At 40.5% G+C, this 27,645-nt stretch overlaps 2 protein-coding genes across 12 annotated transcripts in view; one reads left to right on the plus strand and one right to left on the minus strand.

Moving 5' to 3' along the window:
• Positions 1-8,721, plus strand: part of ANXA7 (annexin A7) — a 45,774-nt gene extending 37,053 nt beyond the window's left edge. For 2 of the 3 annotated variants that reach the window (XM_081329589.1, XM_081329590.1), the window contains exons 9-12: positions 456-626; positions 3,874-4,044; positions 4,174-4,249; positions 5,587-8,721. In XM_081329589.1, coding sequence (XP_081185715.1) covers positions 456-626; positions 3,874-4,044; positions 4,174-4,249; positions 5,587-5,717 — 549 coding nt within the window. In that variant the 3' untranslated portion in view covers positions 5,718-8,721. The remainder of the gene's footprint in view (positions 1-455; positions 627-3,873; positions 4,045-4,173; positions 4,250-5,586) is intronic. The other variant, XM_081329591.1, reaches the window with a different exon arrangement.
• USP54 (ubiquitin specific peptidase 54) overlaps positions 3,860-27,645 on the minus strand; it is a 163,254-nt gene continuing 139,468 nt past the window's right edge. For 5 of the 9 annotated variants that reach the window (XM_081329573.1, XM_081329575.1, XM_081329577.1 and 2 more), the window contains 2 exons: positions 25,943-26,132; positions 11,358-12,919 (listed from right to left, as the gene is read on the minus strand). In XM_081329573.1, coding sequence (XP_081185699.1) covers positions 12,366-12,919; positions 25,943-26,132 — 744 coding nt within the window. In that variant the 3' untranslated portion in view covers positions 11,358-12,365. Of the gene's footprint in view, positions 4,096-6,041; positions 6,241-10,815; positions 11,005-11,357; positions 12,920-18,553; positions 18,684-25,942; positions 26,133-27,645 lie in introns of those variants that run through there. The other 4 variants (XR_014026678.1, XR_014026679.1, XR_014026680.1 and 1 more) reach the window with 4 other exon arrangements.

Raw genomic sequence — 27,645 nt, forward strand, 5'->3', positions numbered from 1 at the left:
AGCAACAGAAGGCACAAAAGAAATCAGACTGAGGTGGAGAGCAGTAAGATTGCTGAAGAAAAGTGAGGAAAATCCAAAATGTTAAAATTGAGGAATTTACTGTTTAAAAGAAGAGCCACTAATTTAGAGAAGCCATTGAGACTCTGACATATTCCATCCTTTCCAAACTTATGTGGCCGATGATTGTCTTTCCACAACTAGGAAGGTTGTCCATTAAGTAATCTCACAAAGTGGAATCAGCCAGGACTTCACAGAAAATTAGGAGGAGGAGGTGATCAAAGATAGATACTGATTTATTTGGGAGTTGGGAATTCCATAATGTGACTTATGTTTGCAGTATATTCAATTATATGAAGCAGCTTAGCCTAGATGTTGTACTCTAAAAGATAGGCATGACCATTTTTTCTAGTACTCCTTTTGGTGTTGATACAGCAACTTTGTTTTTCTGTTTTCAGGGGGTAGGTACCCAAGAAAATGTATTAATTGAAATTCTTTGCACAAGAACAAATCGGGAGATTCAAGAAATAGTCAAATGTTACAAGAGTGAATTTGGAAGAGATATTGAGCAAGATGTTCGGGCTGATACATCTGGTCACTTTGAACGATTACTTGTATCTATGTGTCAGGTGAGATAACAGCCACATTCTGTCACAATATATTTCTGTTTGTGAAGCCTATTCTTATACTGCGAGTTTGGGTGTCCACTGTCACCCACTAATCTTTAGCTTCTTGTTATCAATATATCCAGCCAGGTACATTTCTTGTTTTAGATGGTAAGTAGCATAGGTTCTCACAATTTTCCATAGGAAAAGGCTGGAAGTGGCAAGGTGACTCTTACAACACAAAATCTTCGGGAAGCAGTGAGAAGAGATGGAGGTATAATAGCTGGCAGAACCATGACATATGTAGAGAGTATTAGCAGTTGAAGATATGTTGTTGATTCAAGAAGATGCTAGAGCAAGGCTTTCAGAAATGCAGCAGAGGTCTTGGGAGAAGAAGGCCCACTGAAGAAAAGCAGTGCTGTGGGATGGCTTCCATAGGCAGCTATCATAACTGCCCTTTACAAAGGGATGACAGTATTTATACACCGCCAGAACTCTGGCCCACACACACAGCACACATTACCAGAAGCGGGAACCTGACTGGGCCTACAGAACCCCCTTTCAAATGCCTGGAGAGCCTTTCTCACTCAAACCGTTACTCATTTTTAATTTCTTTTGATATCTGTGATAGGAAGAGGAAAGCTGCAAAAGATTACAAGCTGCCTAGAATTAAAATTAAAAAATTAAATTGTGTCAGTTCACAGTTTCACAAATGCTGACTACACTTCCGTGAAGCTGATATACAAACCCATCCTATTAGTAGCCCTGGTGGATAGCAAACAGTCCTATTCTCTATTGTATTTATTATTTTTTAGAATTACATTCCGCCTTTCACTCAGGAGTTCAAGATGGCCAACTTAGTGTTCTTTCTTCCCATTTTATCTGCATCACAACCTCATGAGATTGATTGGTTTGAGGGAGAGTGATGGCCAAAGATCACCCAGAAGGCTTCCATGACTAGGGATGGACTAGACTAGACAGTGGGTCTCACCTAGGCTGTACTAGCTGTCTAAGAGAGGATGATCATTACCTGCTTATTGCATTCTACATTTGTCATGTGTCTCACTGCAGAACCATATTGGATTACAATAGGTCAGCTATTAAATCTAAGCATCCTTTTTACTTGCGAAGAAAAGCTATTTTACTGCCTTTCCAGTTATATAATGCAGAGGGAATCTTTTTAATAAACAATTCAGTGCAAAATAAATGAGAGAGAGAGAGAGAGAGAGAGAGAGAGAGAGAGAGAGAGAGAGAGAGAGAGATAACAGAACAAAACATGTCCCAAACAACTGCTCCAAACATAGAATGGTTGTTCTGAGTCGGATAGCCTTTCTGACAGCACTCCAGTTTTGCAATAAATGCCTAGATACTTGCTTCAGCCTTGCAGTTATGATGGCAGAAGTTGGAACAGATTGCTTTCAGATGCGGACAATTCCCATAGAGTCAAAGTAGTGTTAATAATTTTCTCTTATTGTATTTTGTATGAAAGCTTACTTCTAAAATGTTTTATTAACATATTTATTTTATCTTTCTTTTAATATCTTTTCCTTTGGTATACTTTGTAAAATTGATTGATCAATGTTTAAAATAAAATGTCAGACCCCTCTATTTTACCTGCTGGCATTTTATTACTGCTTTGATTGCTTGTTTAATCATTTTCCTGTTTAATCATTTTCGGGGTCTGCCATTCTAGTGGGAGAGGGGCTGCTTGCTGGGGGATGTATTCGCTTTGATTGCTTTTTGAGTTGCCTTCCCTCTGTGAGAAAGGAATGTGGCCTGAAGACATCTGCCTTATCTCCAGATAGCGGAACCTGGGACCCTTGGGAAACCTTGAGATGCGTGCTAAATTGCCAGGTTCTCAAAACATATTAGCACCTATGGATTGGCTGGAATTCAAACTGACTGTTGGACATTGGGGTGTGCGTGTGGAGTTTTGAATGGGCATTATAATGTAACCTTTCACATGCAGAATCTTCAGACCTTGCTTTGCTCTACTGCTATCATTAACTCAATAAAAGTTCCTTTTGAAACAATGCCTGTTTCAAGAGTTCTGCTTTCTTGGGAGACCTAGTTGAGGCAGATCCTTACATAAAATTAATACTAGGAATGAAGTTCATTTTAATGTCTGTAGTCATTCAGCAGTAAGAATGGTTGGGGCATGTTTCTATCTATACCATTCAGTTCTGTGTTTAGCCCAAATTTAAATTTATTTAAACATTTGTTATAAAGGATGAAAGTAAAAAAATGCATTTTAGTTTGGCTTTAAAGCAGAAATTGCTTAGGTATAAATCAGTGAATTTGGTAGTCATATTCTAACAAGTTTCATTAATAAGCAATTTAGTTTATTTCTTTATGGTCCAAAACATAAGAATAAAAAGAAAATCTGATACGTATATAAAAGAAATGCTATAAGAAAAGCATTATTGAATATATTTTGAATTGCATAACTGAAATGCTAATTGTTGAATAAATTCTGCCAACCCTCCACCCCTAAATATTTCAAGTAATTTGACAGAAAAGAATGGGAGTTTTTTTTAGTTATATAGTTTAGTTAAGGGTCATCTTAATCCTCTGCTCAAGTATACATGTTATAAATTATTAAATGCTTAAGGAAGCCAATTTCCTTTCCTTTAACTTTTTTTTTTAAAACAAAACAAAACTAACCACCTCAAAATTTTCTAGTTTCCTGAAGTTTGCAAGAGATTTCTAAGTTAATTTGCTGGTTTACGTTTGGACTATTTCAAAATCAAACTAATATAATTCTCTATGGAGTTCCCATGGCAAATAGAAAGATGCACTGATTTTTCAGTGGTGCTGTATAAGATCACTCAGTTTGAATGTGATTATTATATTGTACTTGCTTGTGTTTACCTAATAGCACTGAAACAGGTTATCTTCAAGAAATTAAATGGACATTAAATATTATTTGCCATGCAGAAATAGAAATAGTTAAGTAGACAAGTAAGTTCAGAAATCCCTTATAAAAATATATGGATTGCAGCCCACATTCCAAGTGGTAATTTTTCTCTATACAGTTTTAACTGGACTTTTTCAAAACATGGCAAAGAGCATGAAACTAAACATTGGGTTTAGAAATGATTCATGACTAATTTTCATTTTTAATGAATTCTTATTAAAAGTAATTTTACAAAGAACATAGCATGACTATTCTTTTTAGAATACAGTGTTTTCATTGTTTATATTGTTAAGTGATTAGTGACAAAGTGAAAGTTAGTGTGCAGTGGTCACAATACATTGTTTTTCTTTGCAGGGTAATCGGGACGAGAATCATACTGTAGATTATCAAAAAGCTCAGCAGGATGCACAACGACTTTACCAAGCTGGGGAAGGAAAGCTGGGAACGGATGAGTCTTGCTTCAACATGATCCTTGCATCTAGAAGCTTCCCTCAGCTGAAAGCTACTGTGGAAGCTTATTCACAGGTATACCAAAGTGCGAGAAGATTAGGTGGGGCACCTCTAGTAAACTGTTGCCTGCAAAAGGAAAAAAATTGATTTTGCTACACCAGCATTCTTTACAGTTTCTTTCATTTTCCTGACATTTATTTGCAGATAGCTAACCGTGATTTATTAAGCACCATTGGCCGGGAATTTTCAGGAAATGTAGAGCATGGCTTGAAGACTATCTGTAAGTTATTTTCCCCATTTTTTTTAATTTTATAGTTAATTTAATTTTCAAGGACCTATAAGAATTAATAATTAGAATAGTTTTTGAAAGATGCCACTGATTAGAAGCTAGGTTTATAATATCTTCTCTCAGGGAATTAAAAGTAGAAGAAATTATGTAATGTAAGAGTAAGTGTGCTTAATTATCTTATTCAACAAATGTCTTGGAACAAAACTTTAGACTAGCTGTCAGGTCCCTATAGATCCCTGTTGGGAGGCTGCCATCCTGATGGGAGGGGGGAACCTTTGGAGGTCTCCTCTGATGTGTTTAGCTTTGCTTTGTTTACTCTGCTCCTGGGGGGGAGGGGGCTTTAATGTACCTTTCTGGGGAATGTTAGGGGGGAGGGAAGTGCCCGAGGCAATCTGCTTCACCTCACCGAGGAAGAGACACCTAGGAACATCTTCTTATCATAGTTTTTGACTGGAGTTCTCACATCATCACAACTCTGGACTGGGCAGTTGGGAGGGGTTTTGAACAATGGGTTTTAGCCTAACGATTTCATGTGGGAACGCCAGATTCTGCCTGCCTTCTCTTCAAAAATTCCTTTTGAAATGCTGCCAGTTTCAAGACTTCTGCTTTCTTGAGAGATTCAGCTGAGGCAGGGCCTTATACTAGCACTGAATTCTCTTTGAAGATATTTTTCAATTAGTGGTTGCACTAAAACAAGGTTCTATGGCTGGGAGCTGGATTGGAGGTAATTCCCACTAAGTTCTCATTTGACAGTATGTATCCTTAGTAGTTCTAGTGATGCTTTTCTTAAAAAAATACTTCGCATAACTTATTACAATAAAAAAAGGAAAGAAAAAGAAAAATAAGCTATTGTTTGGTGAATACATAGAATTTTTCATATTTGTCTCTCATTATCAAGTTCACAATCCAACAGTTTATTAATCTAGGATACATTTCTGTGAGGCAATAATTCAAAGGAGAAATATTTCTTCATGTGCCACCAGGACCTCATGGTGTTAATTGGCTTCTTAATGCCAGAGATTTAGTTCTAAAAATTGGGAGTTTTGCTATGTCTGACTTGCTTTTTTCCCTCTTCTCCATTCTGACAGAAGCCCAATTATATAGCACAAATCTCAATGAACTGGATTATACATCCCCACCTACCTCTATCAGTGTTCAGTGATCTCTGGGCTTCCACTCATTTCCCTACCTTTGTAATAATAATGCCAAAGTTAAGTTTTGTGTCTAAAGTTTGTATTTAAAACGTTCGGCCTTGTTGCTGGAAAACAATGGTTTTTTTTAGTTCCCAGTGCTAACTTGGACATATTCTTGGGGTTGCTTTCTTGCAGTACAATGTGCTCTAAATCGCCCAGCCTTTTTTGCAGAAAGACTTTATCGTGCCATGAAAGGAGCTGGCACAGATGATTCTATGCTGGTTAGAATTATTGTAACTCGCAAGGTAAGAATGTTTACTTTCTGATAGTATACATAGCAGTGTGTCTTGCTATTGTACAGTGGATATAAAAAGTCTACATACTCCTGTTAAAATGCCAGGTTTTTGAGATGTAAAAAAAAAATCAGACCATGATAAATCAGTAAAGAGATTTTTACACCTTTAATATGACATGTAAGCTGTTGAATTCAATTTAAAAACAAACATCTTTTAGGAGGAAAAATAACAATAAAAAACTAGAATAATGTAACAATTGTCCTTTACTCCATACAGGTAGTCCCTGACTCATAACCATAATTGAGCCCCAAATTTCTGTTGCTAAGCAAGACAGTTAATTTTGCCCCATATTATGACCTTTCTTGCCACTGTTGTTAACTGAATCACTACAGTTGTTCAGTTAGTAACATAGTTAAGTGAATTTGGCTTTCCCATTGACTTTGCTTGTCGGAAGGTTGCAAAAGGTGAACACATGACCCTGGGATGCTGCGACCGTCATACATACGAATCAGTTGCCAAGCATCTGAATTTTGATTGCATGACCATGAGGATGCTGCAAGAATCATAAGTGTAAAAAAGGGTCATGTCACTTTTTTCAGTGCCGCTGCCTCTTTGAACAATCACTAAATGCACTATTGTAAGTCAAGGACTATATTTTCTTATTAATGTTATTAACTGTCATGAGAAATTCCTTTATATATTTTCTATAAATGAATTTCTCACGACAGTAAATAAAGTCAGTTGAAAAATTGATAGTGATGAGCATTGGAGCTTCAGAAAGTAGCCGTTGCCTGTAGCAACTTAGCTTTTTAATTCCATCAGGTAATACTACTTGATCCAGAAGCTTTCTTCTGGGTTCATTGAAAATACAAGTAATGGAAATGTGCCATTCCCACTGCTCACAGTGGCTTATGATATAAAGTGATATAAACAGGGACATTTTTTTAAATATTAATTAATATTAGTATTAATGACTATAATCCCCCTTTTTGTTTTAAATTAACCAAATACAACAACAAAAACAAACTGAAAAGAACACCCAAAATTATTTAAAAAAAATCTGAAAAAAAATTACACAAAATATATATAATTTGAAGCCATTATTCATTACAGTCATTGGTGGTTGATTTATATATATTTATAACCACTAAAATACTGTAGTGGAAGCCATGCTTTTGCATTTCTAATGGTGAACAATGCTTTTGATTGTGCATTTACTCTGTCCAAAGGTCAGCTCCCATGTGACTGAGATAAATCTCAAGGTTGAGTTAGCACATGTAATTGTATCTGACTGAAATGGAACTATATATTTAAATAAAGCATTAATTTCAATACTGCTCCAACAACATAAATGCAATATGATCATTTCTGAAGTAACGTTTCTTGTTGAAAAGGATGTGATCTAAATTTTTTATTGAAATTTGGGGTTTTTTAAGACCTTTTTTATTGGTGAAATAAAACTTCACCAATAAAAAGGTGTGGCTTTAAATTTCTTCCATGTGATATTTTTATTCTATTTCTTTTGGGACAGATTGATCTTGTACAGATCAAACAGCTGTTCACACAGATGTACCACAAGACTTTGGCTACCATGATTTCAAGTGACACCGGCGGGGATTACAGACGCTTGCTCTTGGCCATTGTGGGTCAGTAGGAAGCACTCTCAGAAAATAAAACGAGCTGCAAACAGCCAACTATTGCTACCAGCTATCAGAGCTTATAAAAATATAACTTATCCTAGACAAATAAGTATGCATTGGTTGATCAGGATCTTTTATTTTGCACATATAATTGCCTTAATTTAGCACATCATGTACTTTACAATAAACTTGCTGCCTGAAATGTGTCTGTTCTGTTATAGTCACAGAGTCTGTTACTTGTTTTTACTTCTGTGCGCTTTGCATAATGTTGTTTACTCTGAGAAAGGACGGGATAATGGGTATATAGACAATGTACGAATTTCCAGTTTTTAAAATTGTTCATAAATTTTGAAATTATGAAACTGTATATCTTTATTATGTATTGTAAACACCAAAACAATCAATTCTCATGAGAAGCAGTGTTTTTATAATTAATTCCTAAATCTTATTGTAAAAGTTTCAACGTTCCAATTTTTAGACCCTTAGTCAATTTAGTTTTCTAAGATTAAATCTTATTTAGCTTTTTGCTGTTTATTTCAGATTCTTTAAATTCTAAGCTTATGATTAAAATTTTCTTTCATTTTGGATTGAAGACATTTTCCAACTTGTCTTTCCAAAAGTCTCTAATACTTTAGGATTAGTTAATGAGTTTATTCCTGAAAGTGATTAGAAAGTAATGTTTGCTAACTTAGTGTCCTTTAAAAGTGTCTGCTGTGGTTGGGAGCAAGATGGCTAATCATATTGTCTCCTGGTCCTTAAATCTGCAAAAAAGCTGCTTTCCTTCAGTTTCCTTGCAAGTATAGCCATCCAGAGGACATATGGACATGGTCCTGTTAAGAGGCAATGTCCCAGTCTGCTGTTCCTAGACCCAGGCCAGACACCTGCCTGATTTAAATTCATTTCCCATACAGACCTTCTTCCAAAATTGATTGCTCTCCAACCTTTAGGGTAGTTGGCACAGCAGCTGAAGATGGCTTTGCAGAACCATGAACTAGTGACAATTAATATTAGTATTTAGATGTTTCAATAATAAGAGACCCTTTTATCCAACCCAAAGTCACCCAGATGTTTTACACAGAATTTTCCCCTCACCTTTTAATCTGGCTAATTTGGCTGAAGATTTTAATCAAGTCTTGACTCTTTAATGACTGTGTTACATTTTCAATTTTAAGAAAACCGAGCTCTTTAAAAAGTACTGTAAATCTGTTTTTTTGAATTTAATATAGTAGTGGTGAATATACTTAATGTACTTAAGATGACTTATTCACAAGTGGATTTTTAGTTTCTCAAGCTTTGATTGATGGTAGAAAACTGCATTTTAGCTTGCAATTTGATAATTGCCTAGTTGTATTGCCAAGAGTTTTAAAGAAAAATACAGTTCTATTTCAATATGATATTTAAGTACATTATTAAAAGATTGACATTTTATAAAGTGAATGAAAGTGAGCATTTGAGAAAGTTTTCGAATAATGCATTCTGGAAGTTAGATAATTGCTTATGCCATATGGGAAAAGAATGAATAAAACTGGACTATAAACATTTGGAAGGAAATGTGTCAAAGAAGCTTTGTTGCAATTACATGTTTATATGGTTGCTAAAATTGAGCTCAATTCATTTGATACTGGACTGAGGTTCATATCATTTGATACTGGACTGAGGCTACGATTAATTAGATTAACCTCAGAGTCTACAATAAGAACTTACTTTTTTATTCTTACACTTTTTTTATTCTTACTATTTTTATTCTTACACTTATTCTTACACTCCTTTGGGAGTTGGGGCAGTTTTACTGTACAGAGAGGAATCTTGGGTATAGGTTAATCTATGCTTGTATCTGTAGCCATTTGGCTGTTTTCTTATGTCTTGGTGCTGATTGGTCCATTACACTAATTAACAGGTATTCCTGTGCTGTGCTTAGTTCTAAGGCTATACTTCTAGTACTAAGATTGCCCTTAGTTGCAATATCTACCTTCTACATCTCGCTAATCCTATACTTTTATAGCCCAATCTTCCTTTATAGATTGTACATATTTGCCTTTCCAGCAAAGAATCTCTTCGGCTCTCTTTTTCTCTGTCAAAACCTCTAATGGCCAGTAGGTGAAGTGCTTGTATTTATTTATTTATTTTATTTTGGTCTGGCACAGGGAAGGGCAACGCTGGCTTCTCCTGAACTAGACCAGCTGTGGCCCCACACACGTGTCTGGCTATATTGCTTTAGGCAGCCCTAATGATGCAGGAGGGGAAGGAGGCTGCAGCAGGAATGGGACAACTTGTCACAACCAATTCGCTGCAGGACAACTCACCACAGGACAACTTGCTGTGGGATAATTTAACAATGCTAGTTAATTATTTAAAATAAATACTTTATTTTTTGCCTTTCACATTTCATTCTGTGTCTCCTTTTGCGTCCTTTCTTTAATGATTCTATTCCACTATTTCTTTGATATTAGTGTAATTCTTGTCCTGCAGTCAGTTGGCCACAGCAAATTGTCATAGGCCCATCATGCTGTTGTTCATCTGCCCAACTGGTCTTCCTTTGGCGCTGAGGGGGCATCTGGCAGCACCCTTTTTTAGCTAGCTTCACTCTAAGCTTCTCACAGGGTATTTTATCAAACTGAAACTAAATTTTATAACATTTCCCAAATTGATTAATAAAGATAGCAAATGTGATAAGGCTAGCCTGACAAGTTCCATGCAGGCTTTGAGTAATTATATTTCCTAGATGCTTATCTTTGAATCTTTCGTTCTAGATGGTTATCGCACTAGTTTATAATTTCCTTGATAATCCCCTGCCCGCCTTTGAAGACAGGAACAGGAGCACTGCTCCAGTCACTCAGCACTTAAATCAGTTCTCCAGTTTTTTCTCCAAAATAAATATCCCAAAATACAGTTTGCTTGAATTTCAATTCATTCAAAATAGAGGTATTTCCTGATCTTATTTCTATCCATCTCCAGTCTAAATCTTGCCCCTTCATCCTGATCTTCACACTGCCTAATGAAAAATCTAATTTGTTGGTGTGTAGGCTACACAAAAATATAAGTTGAGTAGCTTTGCATTTATTACTAGTTAGCATTTTGACTTTTTCATTGAGCAGCTGGTACAGTATACTAATTCTTTGTATTTTCAGCACATTCTGTCATCCTTGCACCCTTTAGTAATCTCAGCTCATTCTGAGCTGTCACTTTCCTGACACCACTTACAATTATACTGTATTTATATGTTCCTTTGGGATAAGCAAAGACAATTTCCCCCCTTTCCCCAAATTGCAAGCTAGTTGATAAAAAGAGCATCCAAAGTGCTAGAGATGAAAAACAAAAATTATCTTACTATTTTGGAATTCCAGATTAATTGCTCTGAGGAAAGAAATGATAGGTGGCCTGAGGGTATGAAAGGATACTTGCAGGAGGCTAAAGAGGTAAGTTGTCATAGTTTGCTACCTTGTATTTTAAGGATCAGAAACAAACGTGTTCTGGCCAGAACTACTTACTTGTGAAATATTTTGTCTCTCCTGAACCCATGCAGTGGAGTAGCTGTCAGGATGCATTAAGTCCACAATACTCGTTCATTTATGTGGAGATAATAGCTGAAACATCATCACCCGTATCTGTTGGAAGACCAACTTGGCTAAGACTAAGCCACTGCCAACACTTCATGGCCTTATGGACTGCTTAATTTTCTAAAGGTTAGAAATACATAAAGGTGGGGGGCAATTTGTAGTGTGAAAAGGTAGCAACTACTGGCTAAGGTGACAGGAGTTGGCTCTCTAACTCTTGGAGCAACTTGCAATCCAAGTGCCAAGAATTCACTAAATTTACTGAGCTTACTATATTGTAATATAATTCATACTACTCTAGTTTCATTTGGCATTTACAAAATATCCATCCTGAATTTCTGCAATGTTAATATAAGGAAAAATGCTAAATGTATGAGTTTTTATTTAAAAAAGTCACACATGTCATCATTCCTATATAAATCCAAGAACATAGACATAATGTCACCACTCATTTGACTAAATAATTGTAACTAAATCTCCTGATTTACAAAAATGTGAACCTTAAAACAGAATGAAAATCAGGATGAGGACACTAACGTCTTAACAGGGCCTTTAAATGTGTATTTTGTCTGCATCATTCACAACGGTTCTATTGTAAATCATAATCTTATAAAACATATGAATCACCTTATTTTAGCTAGATTCACAAAGTAAGTTATTATAAAAGTCAACCCATAAAATATTTAATACCAGAAAGAGAAAAAAAACAGTAAAAGAACTCAAAATTGGGAAATACCTTTCAGAAGATAGGAAAGTAATTAATAATCATTCAATAAACATAACTATTTCATTTATTTCTTTGAGAAAACTTACAAAGGCAAGTATGTCAGAGCCTAAAATAGTTACAATGATTCTGTGCTTATTAAACGTGCTACTTCAAACCCTGTTAGTCTACTTTGGAAAAAAAAGAGAAATCGGCTGGTGCCATATCTTCTTACCACTCCCTCCCTAGCCCCTATAGGAGTTATCTGTGCCTATATCTTACTAAATTATGAGCACTGCTAATTCTGTATAAAGATCTGAAATCTTCCCCACAGCATGTAATGGAGAACATAACACTGAATTGAAAGTTGGCACACAGGCTTTCTAGTGCTACTTAACATGATACACAAATTCACCAAATACAGCCTATAGAAGACATCAGAAGATTTAATTTTAGTCCAAAAGCAAATCTTGCCCTCTCTTCTACTGCAAGTGAGCCTTAAACCATTTCTTATAGCAAAAGGTTAGGAATGGAATTGCTGAAAAAGTTCTTATAAACAGCAGTACATACAAAAAAATAAAGTGCAGTTAGTTTTCGGCAATCATTAACTATTTTAAAGACAAAGCTGGCTGGAAAAAAACACACCTTGCTATCTTTTTAACTGCATTTCAGTATCTTCATTTCAGAGAAGGGCCTCTTTCAAAAGGATCAGCCCAACGGAAGGGTGCCCTCTCACCAGTCATGGCTGTGCATGGAGGGAACCGCTGCACAGGCCAGGGTTTTACAGGGCATTTCCAGAGTGGACGAAGAAGCTTCTTGTGGCAGGCAGCGGGGCAAGGGTGTGCTGCCGCCAGTCTTCATCCGGGGGCATGTCAACCCGCCTCGGGCCTTGGACCTTGGCTTGCTGGGAAATCAGGCAGCCACTCTGAAAGCCTTTGTGTCTTGAAGTCCCAGGTGAGACTGTGGCGTAACCCCTGCCAGGGGACCGCTTCCAGCCCAAAGCACCAGCCTCATCCTTTCCCTGAGGGAGCGGCCACTGGGGCAGAGGCTCTTGTGAGTCCTCGCTCATCTGGGTGAGAGTGTCCCCATGCGCTGTGTCACTCTCTGATGCTGCTGCGATCTCTTGCCCAGCATGACTTCTCTGTAGCCGGTAGTTGGAAGCGTTTGATGTTCCACTGTCTAAAAACGTATTAAAAGACGTTTGCCCTTGAGAAGACTGGTCCTGTTTGTAAATAGGATTCTCATAATTCAGCAGCACACTTGGTTTGTCTTCTGGGTGGAAAGCTGCATTCCTGTCAGGCACAGTTAGACACTTTTGGATATTCTTCTGATTTCCTGAAAAATGAACAAATTGTAAATATTATTTTACCTATCCATAGTTGAAGAGCAAAAAAAAATTCATATCATGAAAGGAGTTTGAGACTTTGCATTTTAATATCAATCCTAACACAAAAAAATAATTCTAGACTACTCATAACAGAAGAACTAAAAAAGGTAAAGGTAAAGGTTCCCCCGCACATGCGTGCTAGTCGTTTCCGACTCTAGGGGCCGGTGCTCATCTCCGTTTCAAAGCCAAAGAGCCAGCGCTTGTCCGAGGACGTCTCCGTGGTCATGTGGCCGGCATGACTAGACGCCAAAGGCGCACGGAATGCTGTTACCTTCCCACCGGAGTGGTCCCTATTTTTCTACTTGCATTTTTACGTGCTTTCGAACTGCTAGGTTGGCAGAAGCTGGGACGAGTAACAGGCACTCACTCTGTTACGCGGCACTCGGGATTCGACCCAAACTGCCGACCTTCTGATCGACAAGCTCAGCGTCCTGACCCACTGAGCCACCGCGTCCCTTAACAGAAGAACTACAGCTGACCAAATCATTTGCTTTGAGAAGCTTATCTAATGAAAGCCTGAAATAGCTCAGCAGGAAACATTCCTTAGCAGGAAATATAAGATGCAATAACGGCCATCACATACTTCATTCCTGAATTTAATTAGCAGCTTCTGCAGTCTGTGCCAATCAGTACTGAGCTACTTTCTCGACCATAGTTTGGACTGTGACCCTTGGGTGGCTGTGGCAAGTGTTAGGTAAGTGTTAACTACTGTCTATGTTAATGTTAAGATCTCCATCATTGGCCTGGTGTCTTGCTGGGCTCCTGCCATCAAAGGGGAAGGGAGGGGGGAAGCATTTGAGGCAAACCACACCTGTGTATGAAATGATGGGAAATAGGGAGGTGATGGTGAATGGGAAAGGAATGGGAAGGGAAAAGTGACAATGGAAGACCCAATCAGCAAACTGGCTTGTACAAGGTTCTTCAATTGTTTGCCTTGAGAATGGAATATTACCAGTTTCACACCTCGGAGCTTCCGAAAACATCTTACCGGCATCACATTGGCTGGCTGGGGGAACTGGTCATGGGGGGAGGGATTAGGAGTTGGAAAGAATAGCTTTGTATTTTGTGCAGGAACAGCAGATTCCGCCTGACTTTGCTGCAAACAGTTTCTGAGTCACGAGTCCTACTTTGAGAGAGCAAACTGGGGCAGCTCTGACATTAAGCAGAATCTGCACTTTTAGTCAACCCGGAGAGGATTACACCTCTACTGTGGGGACCGTGCATATGATGTCAACTCAAGGGAGTGACCAGGAAGAAAATGAAACCTGTGGAGATGCGTCTACCAGACCCCCTTCCAGAGGACTGGATCTGTCTGAGTGGCTGGGGGAAGACGGCCAGCCGAGACACCAGATGATCCCTAGGGGTCGGGAGAAAAGAGAAGTGGGAAGAGAAACTCCAAGGGGTAAGTAACATTCACCCACGGAAGAAGAGGCAGCCGCCAACGTAGAAAGCGAGCTGAGCTGGAAGGGCTGGAGGAAGAAAGTGATGAGTGCAGAGAAAGCAACTGGGCAGACTGGATGATAGAACAAGCCATAAAGTTCATGTGGGGTGTGTGTGTTAGAGAACCTCAAAGCTGCAAAACCCTGTTTTGGATGGGGCAACCTGATGCACATCTACCCCCCTGCCTCAACGCAGCTGGCGATGTAACATCCATCCTATTGTGATGGCCAGTATCTCAGCTAGCCCAATGGTGGCAATCGCCACCTCTCCGGTAATGGGGGTGGCTGCCTAGAAGCAAGTACCTATGGGACCAGCCCCAGGGGGAAAGCGAGCCCACAAGGCACCCCCCCGGATGTGAAGTTTAACAGAGACCCCCCCCAGCAACTGGGATTCTTCCTATCCCAGGCCTGGACCTACATGTTGGAGTATGGCCCGGAATTACCCACCGAAGGAGCCAAGGTGAGATGGGTTACCATGGCCCTGGAGGGGCCAGTTACCCTGTGGACGGTGACCTTCCACAATGACAACACCCCGGAGCTGAGAAATAATCACTTCATGGCTGCCCTCCACAAGTGGTTCGAAGACCCCCTAGCTGCATCAAAAACATCCTACAAGGGAGGAGGGGGGCAGTGGCTGAGTGCACCTAAGAATTTTGTGAGCTGGTGTCTCGATTAACTGACTGGCCACAAGAAAGCTACTTCAAGGATGACTGAGTGACGAAAGCTATAATACCTGTGTCTCCAGGAATGCCCCCCTCCCACTCTCCATGGTTGGTACATCCTAGCAGAGGAAGTAGAGATCGACCTGGCCCAGAACAAGCACTGATTGAGACATGGGTGGTGAAAGCCCTCCCTGAGAAGTGGTCCTAAAGCACTCAGACTTGAACACTCCTTCTGTAATCCAAGCCGATGCCAGCAATGTGGCTGTGGGGGCAGTTCTCCTACAAGGAAACCAAGAGGGGCCCCTGCAACCATGCACCTACATGTCCAAAAAACCTCACCAACACTGAGGGTTGTTTCCCGTTTGTAGTGCGATGGGCATTATTTACATGGAGACACTTCCTGAAGGGGGCCAAACATCTAGAGGCCCTAAAACCTCCCTGAAAGCTGTTGCCCAAACAAGTCTGATGGGCGCAATATTTTAATTGCTTCAATTTCACTCTGAAATAACACCCAGGGGGAAAAAATTCCCAGCTGATGCACAATCTAGAATGCCTCAATATAACAGCTCTAAGCCAGATATAATCAGGCCAGTCATCCCCTCCCACCAACTAGCAACACAAGTAACCACCAGGGCACAAACAAAAGCGAGAGCCACCAAAACCAAAGGCAAAGAAAGAAAGATGAGTCCCTGACAATATGTGGGGATTAAAGGGGATAAATGCCATTTGTTTGGAGAACATGTACCTCCTTCCCTTAATGACTGACATGTCAGGTTATTTGTCCAAGGGGAAGATTTTCACCAAGCTGGATTTAAGGGAAGTGTACTACCGAGTGCGGATTAGGGAAGGGGATGAGTGGAAGACTGCATTCAACTGCCCCTTGGGGTGCTATCAATTTTGGGCTGCAAGGGGCACCTGCCGTGTTCATGCAACTAATAAATGAAATCCTATATGAACATCTGTATAAAGGGGTACTGGTGTACTTGGTGATATCTTAATTTATACTGAGACCATGGAAAAGCCCATAAAGCTAGTGAGACCTGTGCTAGAGAAGCTGCTAAAAGCCCAGTTGTACTTGAAGTGATCCAAATGTGACTTGCGCAAGACCAGTTTAGACTACTTAGGTTACCATATTTCCAGGGAGGGAGTAGAAATGGACCCGGGAACGGTGAGGGCAATATTAGAATGGGTGGCCCCACAGACCAGAAGGCAACCTGGGGTTTACAAACTTCTATAGGCAATTTATTCCCACATCCGCACAGATAGCCCTACCCATCACAAACCCAACTGAAAATGGGGAAGGGGACGAAGCCCTAGTCAACCCTTGAACTGGACTGTGAGTGCCAAGTGGCTTTCAAAAAGCTAGAGAGCTTTTTGCCACTGAGCCAATATTGAGACACCAGAACCTAGACGAACAGTTTGTGATCCAGGCCGTGGGGGCAGTTTTAATGCAGAGAAATGGAAGAGGAGAGCTGCAATTTTGCGCTTATATGTCTCAGAAACTGTCTGACACCAAGAGATGGTGGGCCATCTGGGAGAAGGAGGCTTACACTGTCAGCTGGGCCCTCCTCATTTGGAGTGTTTTTATTTTTTTACAAATGTTATTGATTTTCTAATATTACATTCACATATTTGAAAAGCAACGTGGTGGTAGTAATTCAATTACATACAGATAGCAGTACAGATTTCAAATTGCTACCATAAACATTTCCTCTTTTTCCCTTCATATATACTGTCTATTTGTAGATTTAAAGACAAGTTTTATGCTATCAATCACATAGAAAATAACTCTTACATATATCCAGTTTTTAGTTTACACATATTCTAATTGTTTTAACATACAATCTTTTAGACAATCAATGACCTAATCGATTTTTCAATTTTAATCTCCACTAACATTTAGATTTAACATTTGATATTTATCATTCCCAAGATTTTTAGTATACTCCCAATTCATCTATCACCATTCCTCACAAAATCTAATATTCAAAATACACATCCCGTTTACTTAACTTCTCACCCTCTATGTCAACAAATTAAGGATACAATATGATATCCTTCCTTTTTGCTAATTTTCAGTTGTTTTTTTAAGTAGTAATCAAAATTTCTTTTTATTTCAATATTTAATACTTCCTCTCTTCCTCTTTGTATCTGCTATCTCTTGCTTAAACTGATAATTTGTAAAAGAGGTAGATCTCACCCAGTCTCTTCCGCGCTGCTTTAAGAGTTGCCTGGTGGAAAATGTGACTTTGGCTGTTCACAGCCTAGGGACCAGCCATAATGGCCGGTCCTTTCGTCCCCCAGTTTGAAGGGATCGCCAGATCTAACGAGTATTGCGGCTCTCCCACGATCCAGCGAGTGCCCCTCCTTTCTGGTCGCCTCTTCGGGGAGATTTTTGGCCCTTTTCAGGGCCCCCCAGCAATGCAAAACTGGATGGGGGAGAGACAGCAAGTCTCCCAGCCATCCATAGCGCCTGCGTGACAAACCGGAAGGCCTGGAGACAGTTTTTAGAGAGCAGCAAAGTCCCGTTCAAAGTTTGGACCGACTGCAAGAATCTGGGAGCACTAAGGAACCTGTTTTCTAATGAAGTCTGATAGGCTCCTCACATTATTTGCTGGGGGGGGGAAACTTCTTTGTCGATGCCCTCTCACACCTGCCTCAATATAAGAGCACTAGGGAAGAGATAGTTAACTCTGTCATCCCATCTAAGAACTTGCCGCACCAGCACACGTGAGATAGCCACAGAAGGACTCCCCTCAATCAGGAGACTTACTGATCCAGCAATTAGGAGAAGCCCTGGGAGGGGATAAGTAGTTCCAAAAGCATAAGAGACTTGATGCTGAAGCAAGGTTTAGCACGGAAGGGGAGCTAGAGAACCATGGTACTACAAAGGAGTCATGATGCGAAGCCAGAGGGGCACTTTGGATTTGTAAAGACCCTGCACCTTATAAAAAGACAATTTTTGTGGCCAAGGATGAAGGACATAGAATCCTATGTGGCGAGTCGTCCTGTATGCTCATCTATGAAGTGATCGCCAGGGAAAACTCCTGGATTGCTGCAGCCAATAGCCAACCCAACCCTGCCACAGGAGGATAGCCATGGACTTCATAGTTGAGCTGCCAGAGAGTGATGGGAACACTGTAATATGGACTTTTGCTGACCTATTCTCCAAGCAGGCACTCAGCCCAGCTCCTAGCAAAATTGTTCATGCAGCACATTTAGACTGCATGGGATCCCAAAGAGGATTATTTCAGACTGGGGGAGGTACAGTTTACTGCAAAATTCTGGGAGTTCGTGAGCCTAATGGCTCATCTTAGGGGCTTAGCTCCACTTTTCATCCCAGTACTAATGGGGTGGCAGAAAAGCTAACTCAAAAGTGGAGCAATACCTAAGATAAATTATCAGCAGACTAACTGGGCTGAGCTGCTGCCGTTTGCTGAGGTAGCTATAATAAATCAATGCATGGCAGCACAGGACTTACCCCATTTAAGTTGGCTATGGTGGTTGAGTTCGTAGCCATGCCCGAGTTTCTCCCCAGGACCTCCTCTTCTACAACACTGGCGGAATGGATGGACTTTCTGACAAGCACATGGGTTATGGTGTACAAGGCACTAGGGAAAGCAAGAGAGGCCCAGAAAAAGCAAGCTGATTGGAAGAGAGCCCCTCAAAGGAATTTCAGGGTAGGAGATAAAGTAGTTGAAGCATTTAAACCCAAGGCAGCTCTGTAAGAAGACTGGTCCTAAGTATATAGGTCCTTTCTCCATTGTGCAAATTATAAATCCAGTGACAGTGGAGCTAAAGATGCCGAGAAGTGTTAGGTGGGTCTACCCAGTGTTTCATTGCAGTCTACTAAAGTCTGCTTAAGATTCAAAGCTAAGGCCAGTTGGAGGGACCCCCTCCACCTCCGACCCTTATAAAAGAGAAGGAACACTATGAGATTAAAGGCATCTTGGATTCTAGACACCACCGGGAAAAGTTGCAATACCTTGTGCTGTGGAAGGGCTATCCTGTAGTGGACACAAAATGGATGACGGCAAAGGACATTAGAACGGCTAGACTAATAAAGAATTTTCATGCCAGGTACCCTAAGTGACCAAAGGGAAACAGTGCTTTGTACATGTTTATGAATTTGTGTGTTTGTGTTAATTACAGATGTATCGTTCTTCTGGGGGATCGGCATGACAAGCGTTATTCGCTTTTCACCTAGTTTCTTCTCTCCTCTCAACTTGACAATAATTTGGAGGGAGGTGTTTGAATCGCATGGGATGGGAATGGAACACCAAGAATCTGCAGATTATGAGGCCCTGCTCCCCCCTTCAAGGTCATGCTGCACAGGTGTTTGAACAATTCAAGCAGTTCCCATAACAAAAGGGGTGTATGTGATTGGACATCGCAATGGACTGAAGGGGATGGCCAAAGGGGGATTTCAAGTTTAATTATGTGGACATTATGTGGAGTGGGAAATTCAGAGCTGGTTTTGCTTCTTTTGTACCAATGCAGTGTATTCAATAAAAATATTACTTTTGGGAAGAACAATGTCCCAGGAGTTCCTTTCTGGATTCACTAGCTGGACATTTGACAAAATCATGGCAAAAAAGGTTGTAAAACTGAGCTCAATTCACAACTACCTTGCTTATTCTGGCCTCAATTGTGGTCATAAGTTGAGCACTACCTGTATGTGACAAGAAAGGATGCCCCAAGTAGCATGGTGGCGCAGTGGTCAGAATGTAGTATTGCAGGCTAATTCTGCTGAGTGCCAGCAGTTCAGCAGTTCAATTCTCACTGGCTCAAGTATGACTCAGCCTTCCATCCTTCCGAGATTGGTAAAATGAGGAACCAGATTGTTGAGGGCAATATGCTGACTCAGTAAACTGCTTAGAGAGGGCTGTAAAGCACCATGAAGCAGTATATAAGTAAGTTCTATTGTTATTGCTAAGAAGATGCTCGTATGAAGTTTAAGCTTGGCTGGCATGAAGAGTTAGGAATGGGCTACACTTACAACCCATCAATAGAGTCAAATATCACATTCAGAGTTAATGTACAGGAAAGCAGACTGCCGAATGGTTGCTGTTAAATGATTGCCAAAGATGTTAACAGCACAGTATATCTCTAGAAGGTGTGGCTTTTCCTGTGACTGTGTCATTGATGCAATCTCTTGGACCAGCACCCATATGCCATCACCCATGCAGAGAATCCTTCAACAATCAGCAGTAAGGAAGAACTAGGTTTTCAGCTGTTTTTCCTTGGGAAATGTAAGATAAAGGTGTTTCATGTTGTGACACAGCTGAAAAGCACCATCCTTTTTGTCACCATCATATAATAGAATAGGAATGATGATTAGACTTAACTTAATTAGTCAAACTGATTCAGGGGCAGCTCTTTACTATCCTTCACAGCAAATGAATAGTTGCAGTTGACTCTATGGAACAATGTATGGTAAGATAAAAATAGTATTTTTCTCTCAGTGAAAGAATCTCCCATTCCCTCCCAAACCTCTCAAGGCAATTGCAGGGTTTGGAAGGAAGAATGTTTCTTCCTCTTCTACAGAAAGACCCATCACCTGCCATAGTTTTTAATCTTATGAAGCTGTCCTCCCTCTTAGCCCCAATACTGTGGACTGAAGCTAACCACAGCTGAATGGATGGATAGTTTGAAAAGTACATGGGGATTGGTGCAGAAGCATTAGATAAGGCTAGGAAATTGTATAAGTTAGGCTGATCGGTAGAGGGCTCCCCAAGAGAGTTTTAGAATTGGGGACCAGGTATATCTGTGTACTAAGTTCCTCAAGTTAAGGCAGCCCTGCAAGAAATTGAGTAATAAGTACATAGGACCTTTCCCAATCGTGAAATTTATAAATCCTGTAACTGTGGAGTTACGGTTATCAAAAGAATTGAAGCGAGTTCACCCAGTTTTCCAATGCAGCTTGTGGAAACCATTCAAAAATCCAGCTTAAGACCAGATAAAAGAACCCCCTCCTCCTATACTGGTGTGTGTGTGTGTGAGAGAGAGAAGCATTATGAAATTAAAAAAATACAACTCAAGGATTTTTAGGGGAAAGTTACAGTACCTAGACCTGTGAAGAGACTATCCCTTAGCGGATGCTGAGTGCGTGAAAGCCCAAGATGTTAAAGCTGATTGATTAATACAGAAGTTTCATGACAAATACCCACAACATCCAAGGTGTTTGAATGTTTGAATAAATGTACTTATTGTTTCCTTATAGCTACCTTCTTTTCCAGGTGGTTGGCATGTCAAGGTTAAACTGCTAAGATGCTTGCTTACCTGTCGCTGCTCAACTTGCCATAGAAATAGGAGGGGGAGTATGGGAAAGAAACAGGAGTTTCAAGAAGCTGTCCATAAACCGTGAGACCCAAGGCCATCCAAAGCAAGTGTCTGACACAAATATGGACCTTTCCCATAACAAAGAGAGAGAATGTGATTGGGCAGCATGAGTGGGTGGGGGCTATGGAAAGCTAACCAGATTTTCCCGTGAGAAAACTAGAGTTGTTTTTACTTCTTCTGTGCTGGGATGTGCATTCAATAAAAAATTATCTCTTATGGCACCTCAAGGCCATAGAGTTCCTTTAATGTTGAATTCACCAGCCAGAAGGCTGATATTAAATCAACTCTCATAAGTTAGGAGTGCAGCCTACTTGGAGGGTTCCAAGAGGACTATAGCATAATGACATCGGGAGGAGAAAAGAAGATCGAGACAGTAGCCAAACCGGGGCTGACACTTCTTCGTGAGGCACCAGTGGCAGCTCAGCTGGATGTTGAATTTGTCATAAGCAAGAATGGCTTCCACACATACTATACTGTGTATTACATATGGAGAAAAATGTAAGAATTTAGAGTATGATTTTCAGGAGACAAAAAATGATGAAACACTTGAAATCAGAATCACAAATAGTAAGTCTATAAATATTGTACATTAATCAACTGTTGTACAAAGGGGAGGTTAGAAACTAATATTTTTCTATAATGTTTTAGTTTTCTTTTCCTTTTTGTATCTTTAAATTGAATATTGGAGATTCTGGTACTTAGCTCAAAGATTCAAATCCTTACTCTCATCATTAAAATAATTTAATGTACTTTCTTTTATATAGTTCTATTCTCATCAGAAATACACTGAGCACTAGTTATACAATACTGGTAATTAGAACATTGAATAACAGGATTGAAAGGGATCTTGGAGGTCTTAGTCCAATGTCCTGCTCAAGGAGACCCTTTACTATTCCAGACAAATGGCTATTCATTTTCTTTAAAATGTCCAGTGAAACCTCCAGCTCATATAACTTGCAGAGATAAGCCATTCTGCTGATTAAATTTTCTCAGAAAGTTTATCTTAGTTCTAGTTTGGACATATCTTTAATGATCTTCCACCCTTACTTCTTGTTCTGCCTTCAGGTGCTTTGGGCAATAGATTGATCCCCTCTTCTCTGTGACAGCGCCTCAAATATTGGAAGATTACTATTGTATCACCCCTACTTCTTCTCTTCATTAGATTAGACATACCTATTTCCCTCAATTATTCATCATATGGTTTAGCCTCCAGAATCCTTACCATTTTTGTTGCTCTTCTCTGAATTATTTCTAGGGTTTCAACTGCTTTTTTGAATCAGGGTGACCAGAACTGAACACAGTATTCCAAGTGTGGTCTCACCAATGCTGTATAAAGAGGTACTAGCACTTCACATGATCTTGAAACTATCCCCAAACAAATGTATTACTTTACTTTCTATCCTATATATGCTTCTGTAACCATTTCTTGGGGCCTGCCATTCTGTTGGGAGGGGGGATTCTTTGGGGGATGCTCTGCATTGTCCTGCCACTTTGCAAGAAGGAATGCAGCCGAATAACACCATCCTTATCTGGAAGACGGTTTGTGCTTGGAGTCAGAGGGAAATGAAACCAAGAGAGACCTTGAAGGGCACGCCTTACCAAAACAATATACCACCTGTGAATTGGATGAGATTCAAATGGACCCTGGGTGGAGGAGTAACGGATATTGCTTTTGGTATACTGCTTGTGTGGGATTTTTCCTCAGACCTCGCTTTGATTCCTTGCTATTACTGGTTCCTAATAAAAGTTCCTTTTGATACAATTCCTGTTTCAAGAGTTCTGCTTTCTTGGGAGACCTAGTTGAGGCAGGTCCTTACATAAAGTGAGGTCTGCATAGTGCCCAACCCAGAGAGGCAGGTGCCCTACCGAGGTGGGTTGCAATCAATCTGTCCCTTCCTACCAGCATAATGGAAGAGGCTGTGACTGAGACCTGGAGTGAAGCTGTCACTCTGGCAGACCCCGAGGAAGGCACTTCCAGGGACCTGGAAGAAGCTGGACCCTCGGCAGAAGGCGAAAGAGCTAGGTGGTCGCTCAAGGTCAGAAAGAAAGAAGACTGAGAAGGAAGGGCTCAGAAAGTGACCATCACACGAGATGGCGGAAAGAAAAAAGCTAAAAAGAAAAATCTGGAGCCCCCCCCCCCGAGAAAGACAAATAGGATCCAAAATCAGAGCTGGTGGAGGCAATCCTAAAGCAAACTATGGAATATGTGAGGGAGTCCTTTGAGGAACTAAAAGCCAAGCTGAAGGGACACCCAGGGTCGGAGGAAGAAGTGGAGGAAAGAGCTGATGAAGAACCATTGGTGACTGAGGTGGCAGCAGCCATACAGCAAGTGCGCCCTCCCCAAAGACCCAGAGAGGGGCCACCCCATCCTCCCAGAAGCCTTTCACCATTGGGGGTGAAATTTGACGGGAATCCCAAGATTGGGGTTCTTCCTTGCCCATGTCTTCACCTACATGCAAATATATGGGAGGACATTGCCAACGGACAAGGAGATAGTCTGGGTGGTCACCCTGGCATTGGAGGATACTGCGGCTAACTGGATGGTGATCTTTTACAACTGCAATGTCCCAAAATTGAGGTTTTTGAATTGATTTATGGCAGCCCTCCGGCATCGCTTCGAAGACCGCCTTGCAGACTGGAAAGCCCACAATCGCATAAAAACAGTGAAGCAGGGGTAGTGGCCAGTAGCTGAATACATGGAGGAAATTTGGGAGCTGGCCAGTCATCTAAACTGGCCAGAGGACATATCATCAACCCAGTGACTGTCGAATTAGAGTTCCCTAAGAGCCTACGACAAATCCATCCTGTTTTCCATGGTAGCTTGCTCAAACCAGAGATTACATCTAACCTTAGACCACTTGCAACTTCGGTGCCTACACCTATCTTAGTCGAGGGTGAACATTTTGAAGTGTGGGACATTTTGGACTTCCGTAAACATCATGTTTCCACACAGTACTTAGTAGCCTGGAAAAACCTTCCATCCTCCCAGAATGAATGGGTATATAAAAAACATATTAAGGTTCCTACGTTACTCAAATGATTTCACTCTTGGTATCCTGATAAGCCTGATTAATATGCCTTTCCATGTTTATTTTCTCCCCCTCTCCTCTTTTTGTTTTGCAGGTAGATCTGTCATTTTTCTAGGGGGGCTATATGTCAGATCCCCAAAGAAATGTATTACTTTACTTTCTATCCTATATATGCTTCTGTAACCATTTCTTGGGGCTTGCCATTCTGTTGGGAGGGGGGATGCTTTGCATTGTCTTGCTACTTTGCCCTTCCCCCAGGGGAAGGAATGCAGCTGAATAATATCACCCTTATCTGGAAGAGAGTTTGTGCTTGGAGCCAGAGGGAAACGAAAATGAGAGATCTTGAAGGGTGGGCTAATGGAGCCAGTTACCAAAATAATATACCATGTGTGGATTGGATGAGTTTCAAATGGACGCTGGGGGGAGGAATAACAGATATTGCTTTTGGTATACTGCTTGCATGGGATTTTTCCTCAGACCTCGCTTTGATTCTTTGCTATCACTGGTTCCTAATAAAAGTTCCTTTTGATACGATGCCTGTTTCAAGAGTTCTGCTTTCTTGGGAGATCTAGTTGAGCTGTAAGGTCTTCTTACACTATCCATCTGCAACCTACGACTGCATTAGCTTTATGACAGCTACAGCATACTGTGGGATCATAGTTAAATAGTGGTCTAGTACTAGGACTACTTCCTGGGGGAAAAGACACCTAGATCTCTCTCACAGGTACTCTTGAGCCAGGTACCACCTTCTATATCTGTGCATTTAATTTTTCTTGCCTATGTATAAAGACCTTATTTTCTCACCAATGAATTGCATTTTGTTAGGTAGGACCCAAAGTTCAAGTCTGTCAAGGACCTTCTGAATCTTAAGTCTATCATCTAAAGTGTTAGCAATTTCCCCCACCTTGGTGTCATTGCAATTTTGAGGAGTTCCCCATTTATCCCCTCATCTAGTTTGTGAAGATGTTGAAGAGTACTGGGCCCAAGATAGAACCTTAAGGTACCCCACTACATGCTACTCTCCATGTGGATGTAGTTCCACTGAGGACTACATGCTGAGTGTGATTGATCAGCCAGTTACGAATCCATCTGGTGGTGATGCTGTCTATCCCACACTGTTCTATCTTACCAAGTAGTTTGTGGTCTACTTTGTCAAATGCCTTAGAGAAGTCCAAGTAAACTATATCTGCAGTATTTCCCTGATCACTAATTTAGTGACTGTATTACAGAAGGCAGTAAGGCTTGTCTGGCATGATCTGTTTTAACAAACCCATATTTGCTTCTAGTAATTGACTTGTTCATTTCTTGGTGCTTACAAATGTGCTACTTGATTATCTTTTTCCAGGATCTCACCAGGTATTAATTCTTTATCTACTTACCAATTTTATATTTCTATATCAGTATTTTTATTTTCTTTTTTTGTTGTTTGTTCACTCTTTTTTCTTGTATTTTTAAAAATGATGAGCAAATACATTTTTTAAAAAAGCCTAGTCATTTACCTGATTTTCTATGCATTTTGCTCACCATACTAGTCACTGGAGCATCATGGGAGAAGTGCTGCAGTTGGGGTGAAGAGTGCTGAGGACAGAAGGGGAGCACAGGAGGCAAATTGGGAGGGAAGGAAAGAGAAGTAGTGCTGGAAGAATAGGATTTGGCTTCCACTGACAGTTTCTTCTTGCTGGACACTTCCTTTTAAAACAAGGAAAAAGAGAAATAAATAAATAAATACTAAAACTGGAATCAACAAGGGCAAACAGATGGCCAGCACAGAGCCAGGAAATCAATAAAAGTTACCAAAATATAAGAAAAAAAAGGTACTTGCAACATCACATTACCCAGAACATTATTTTAGCACAAATACATAAACAGTAAAACACCATCTTTTCAGCACCCATGGTGGTATAGTAGTTAGAATGCAGTATTGTGGGCCAACTCACTGGTCACTCCAGGAGTTCGATTCTGAGTCAATCTTTCCGAGGTTGGTAAAATAAGGACCCAGATTGTTGGGGGCAATATGCTAACTCTGTAAACCGCTTAGTTTACAGAGTTAGCATACAATTAGTGAATGTAATCTGTACCCCCTTCCCCTAATGAAGGATATGCTATCCCACCTATCGAAAGGAAAGATTTTTACCAAACTAGACCTGAGGGAAGCATACTACCGTATTAGGATTAAGGAAGGAGACGAATGGAAGACTGCATTCAACTGCCCAATGGGGTGCTATCAATTCAAAGTATTGCCATTCGGACTGCAAGGGGCCCCCGCAGTCTTTATGCAATTAATTAATGACGTGCTGAGAGAGCACCTATATAAGGGGGTCCTGGTTTACCTCGATGACATCCTTATCTTCACAGAAACCAAAGAGGAACATATCAAACTAGTCAGAGCAGTCCTGAAGAAGTTGCGAGCTGCCCATTTATATGCTAAATTATCGAAGTGTAAATTCCATCAGGAAAAAATCGACTACCTGGGATATCGCACATCTCCAGAGGGCATCGAAATGGACCCTGAGAAGGTCAGGGCAGTACTAGAGTGGGCACCCCCCCCCCGCACACGGAAGCAATTGCAAAGTTTCCTGGGGTTTGCAAATTTCTACTGCCAATTCATCCCCGCATTTGGCCAAATAGCCATGCCCCTCACAAATTTGTTGAAAACGAAGGGGGGGTCACCCGTGAAACCCAGCCAGCCTCTAAAATGGTCAATGGAATGTCAAGCAGCATTTGAGAGGCTAAAGAGACTTTTTTCTGCTGAACCTGTCCTAAAACACCCAGATCCCGACAAACCTTTTGTAATACAGGCAGATGCAAGTGATGTAGCGGTAGGAGCCGTACTATTACAAGAAAATGATGGGGGGATGTTGCAACCATGCGCATACACATCCAGAAAACTCACAGAAACAGAACAACGCTGGCCAATATGGGAAAAAGAGGCATTCTTGTTGAGGTGGGCATTACTAACATGGCGCCAATTTTTAGAAGGAAATAAAATACCTTTCCAGGTCTGGACAGACCACAAGAATTTGGAAGCACTAAAAACGCCCAGGAAGCTCACTCCTAAGCAAGCCCGCTGGTCCCAACATTTTCACCGATTCAATTTCACTCTCAAACACTTACCGGGGGGAAAGAACTTCCTGGCAGATGCATTATCCCGCATGCCCCAATATAACAGCACAAGAGTTACTGACTTTAAACCATTTGTACC

This window comes from Vipera berus, assembly GCF_964194415.1.
Source record: "Vipera berus genome assembly, chromosome: 5".
Classification (NCBI taxonomy): domain Eukaryota; kingdom Metazoa; phylum Chordata; class Lepidosauria; order Squamata; family Viperidae; genus Vipera; species Vipera berus.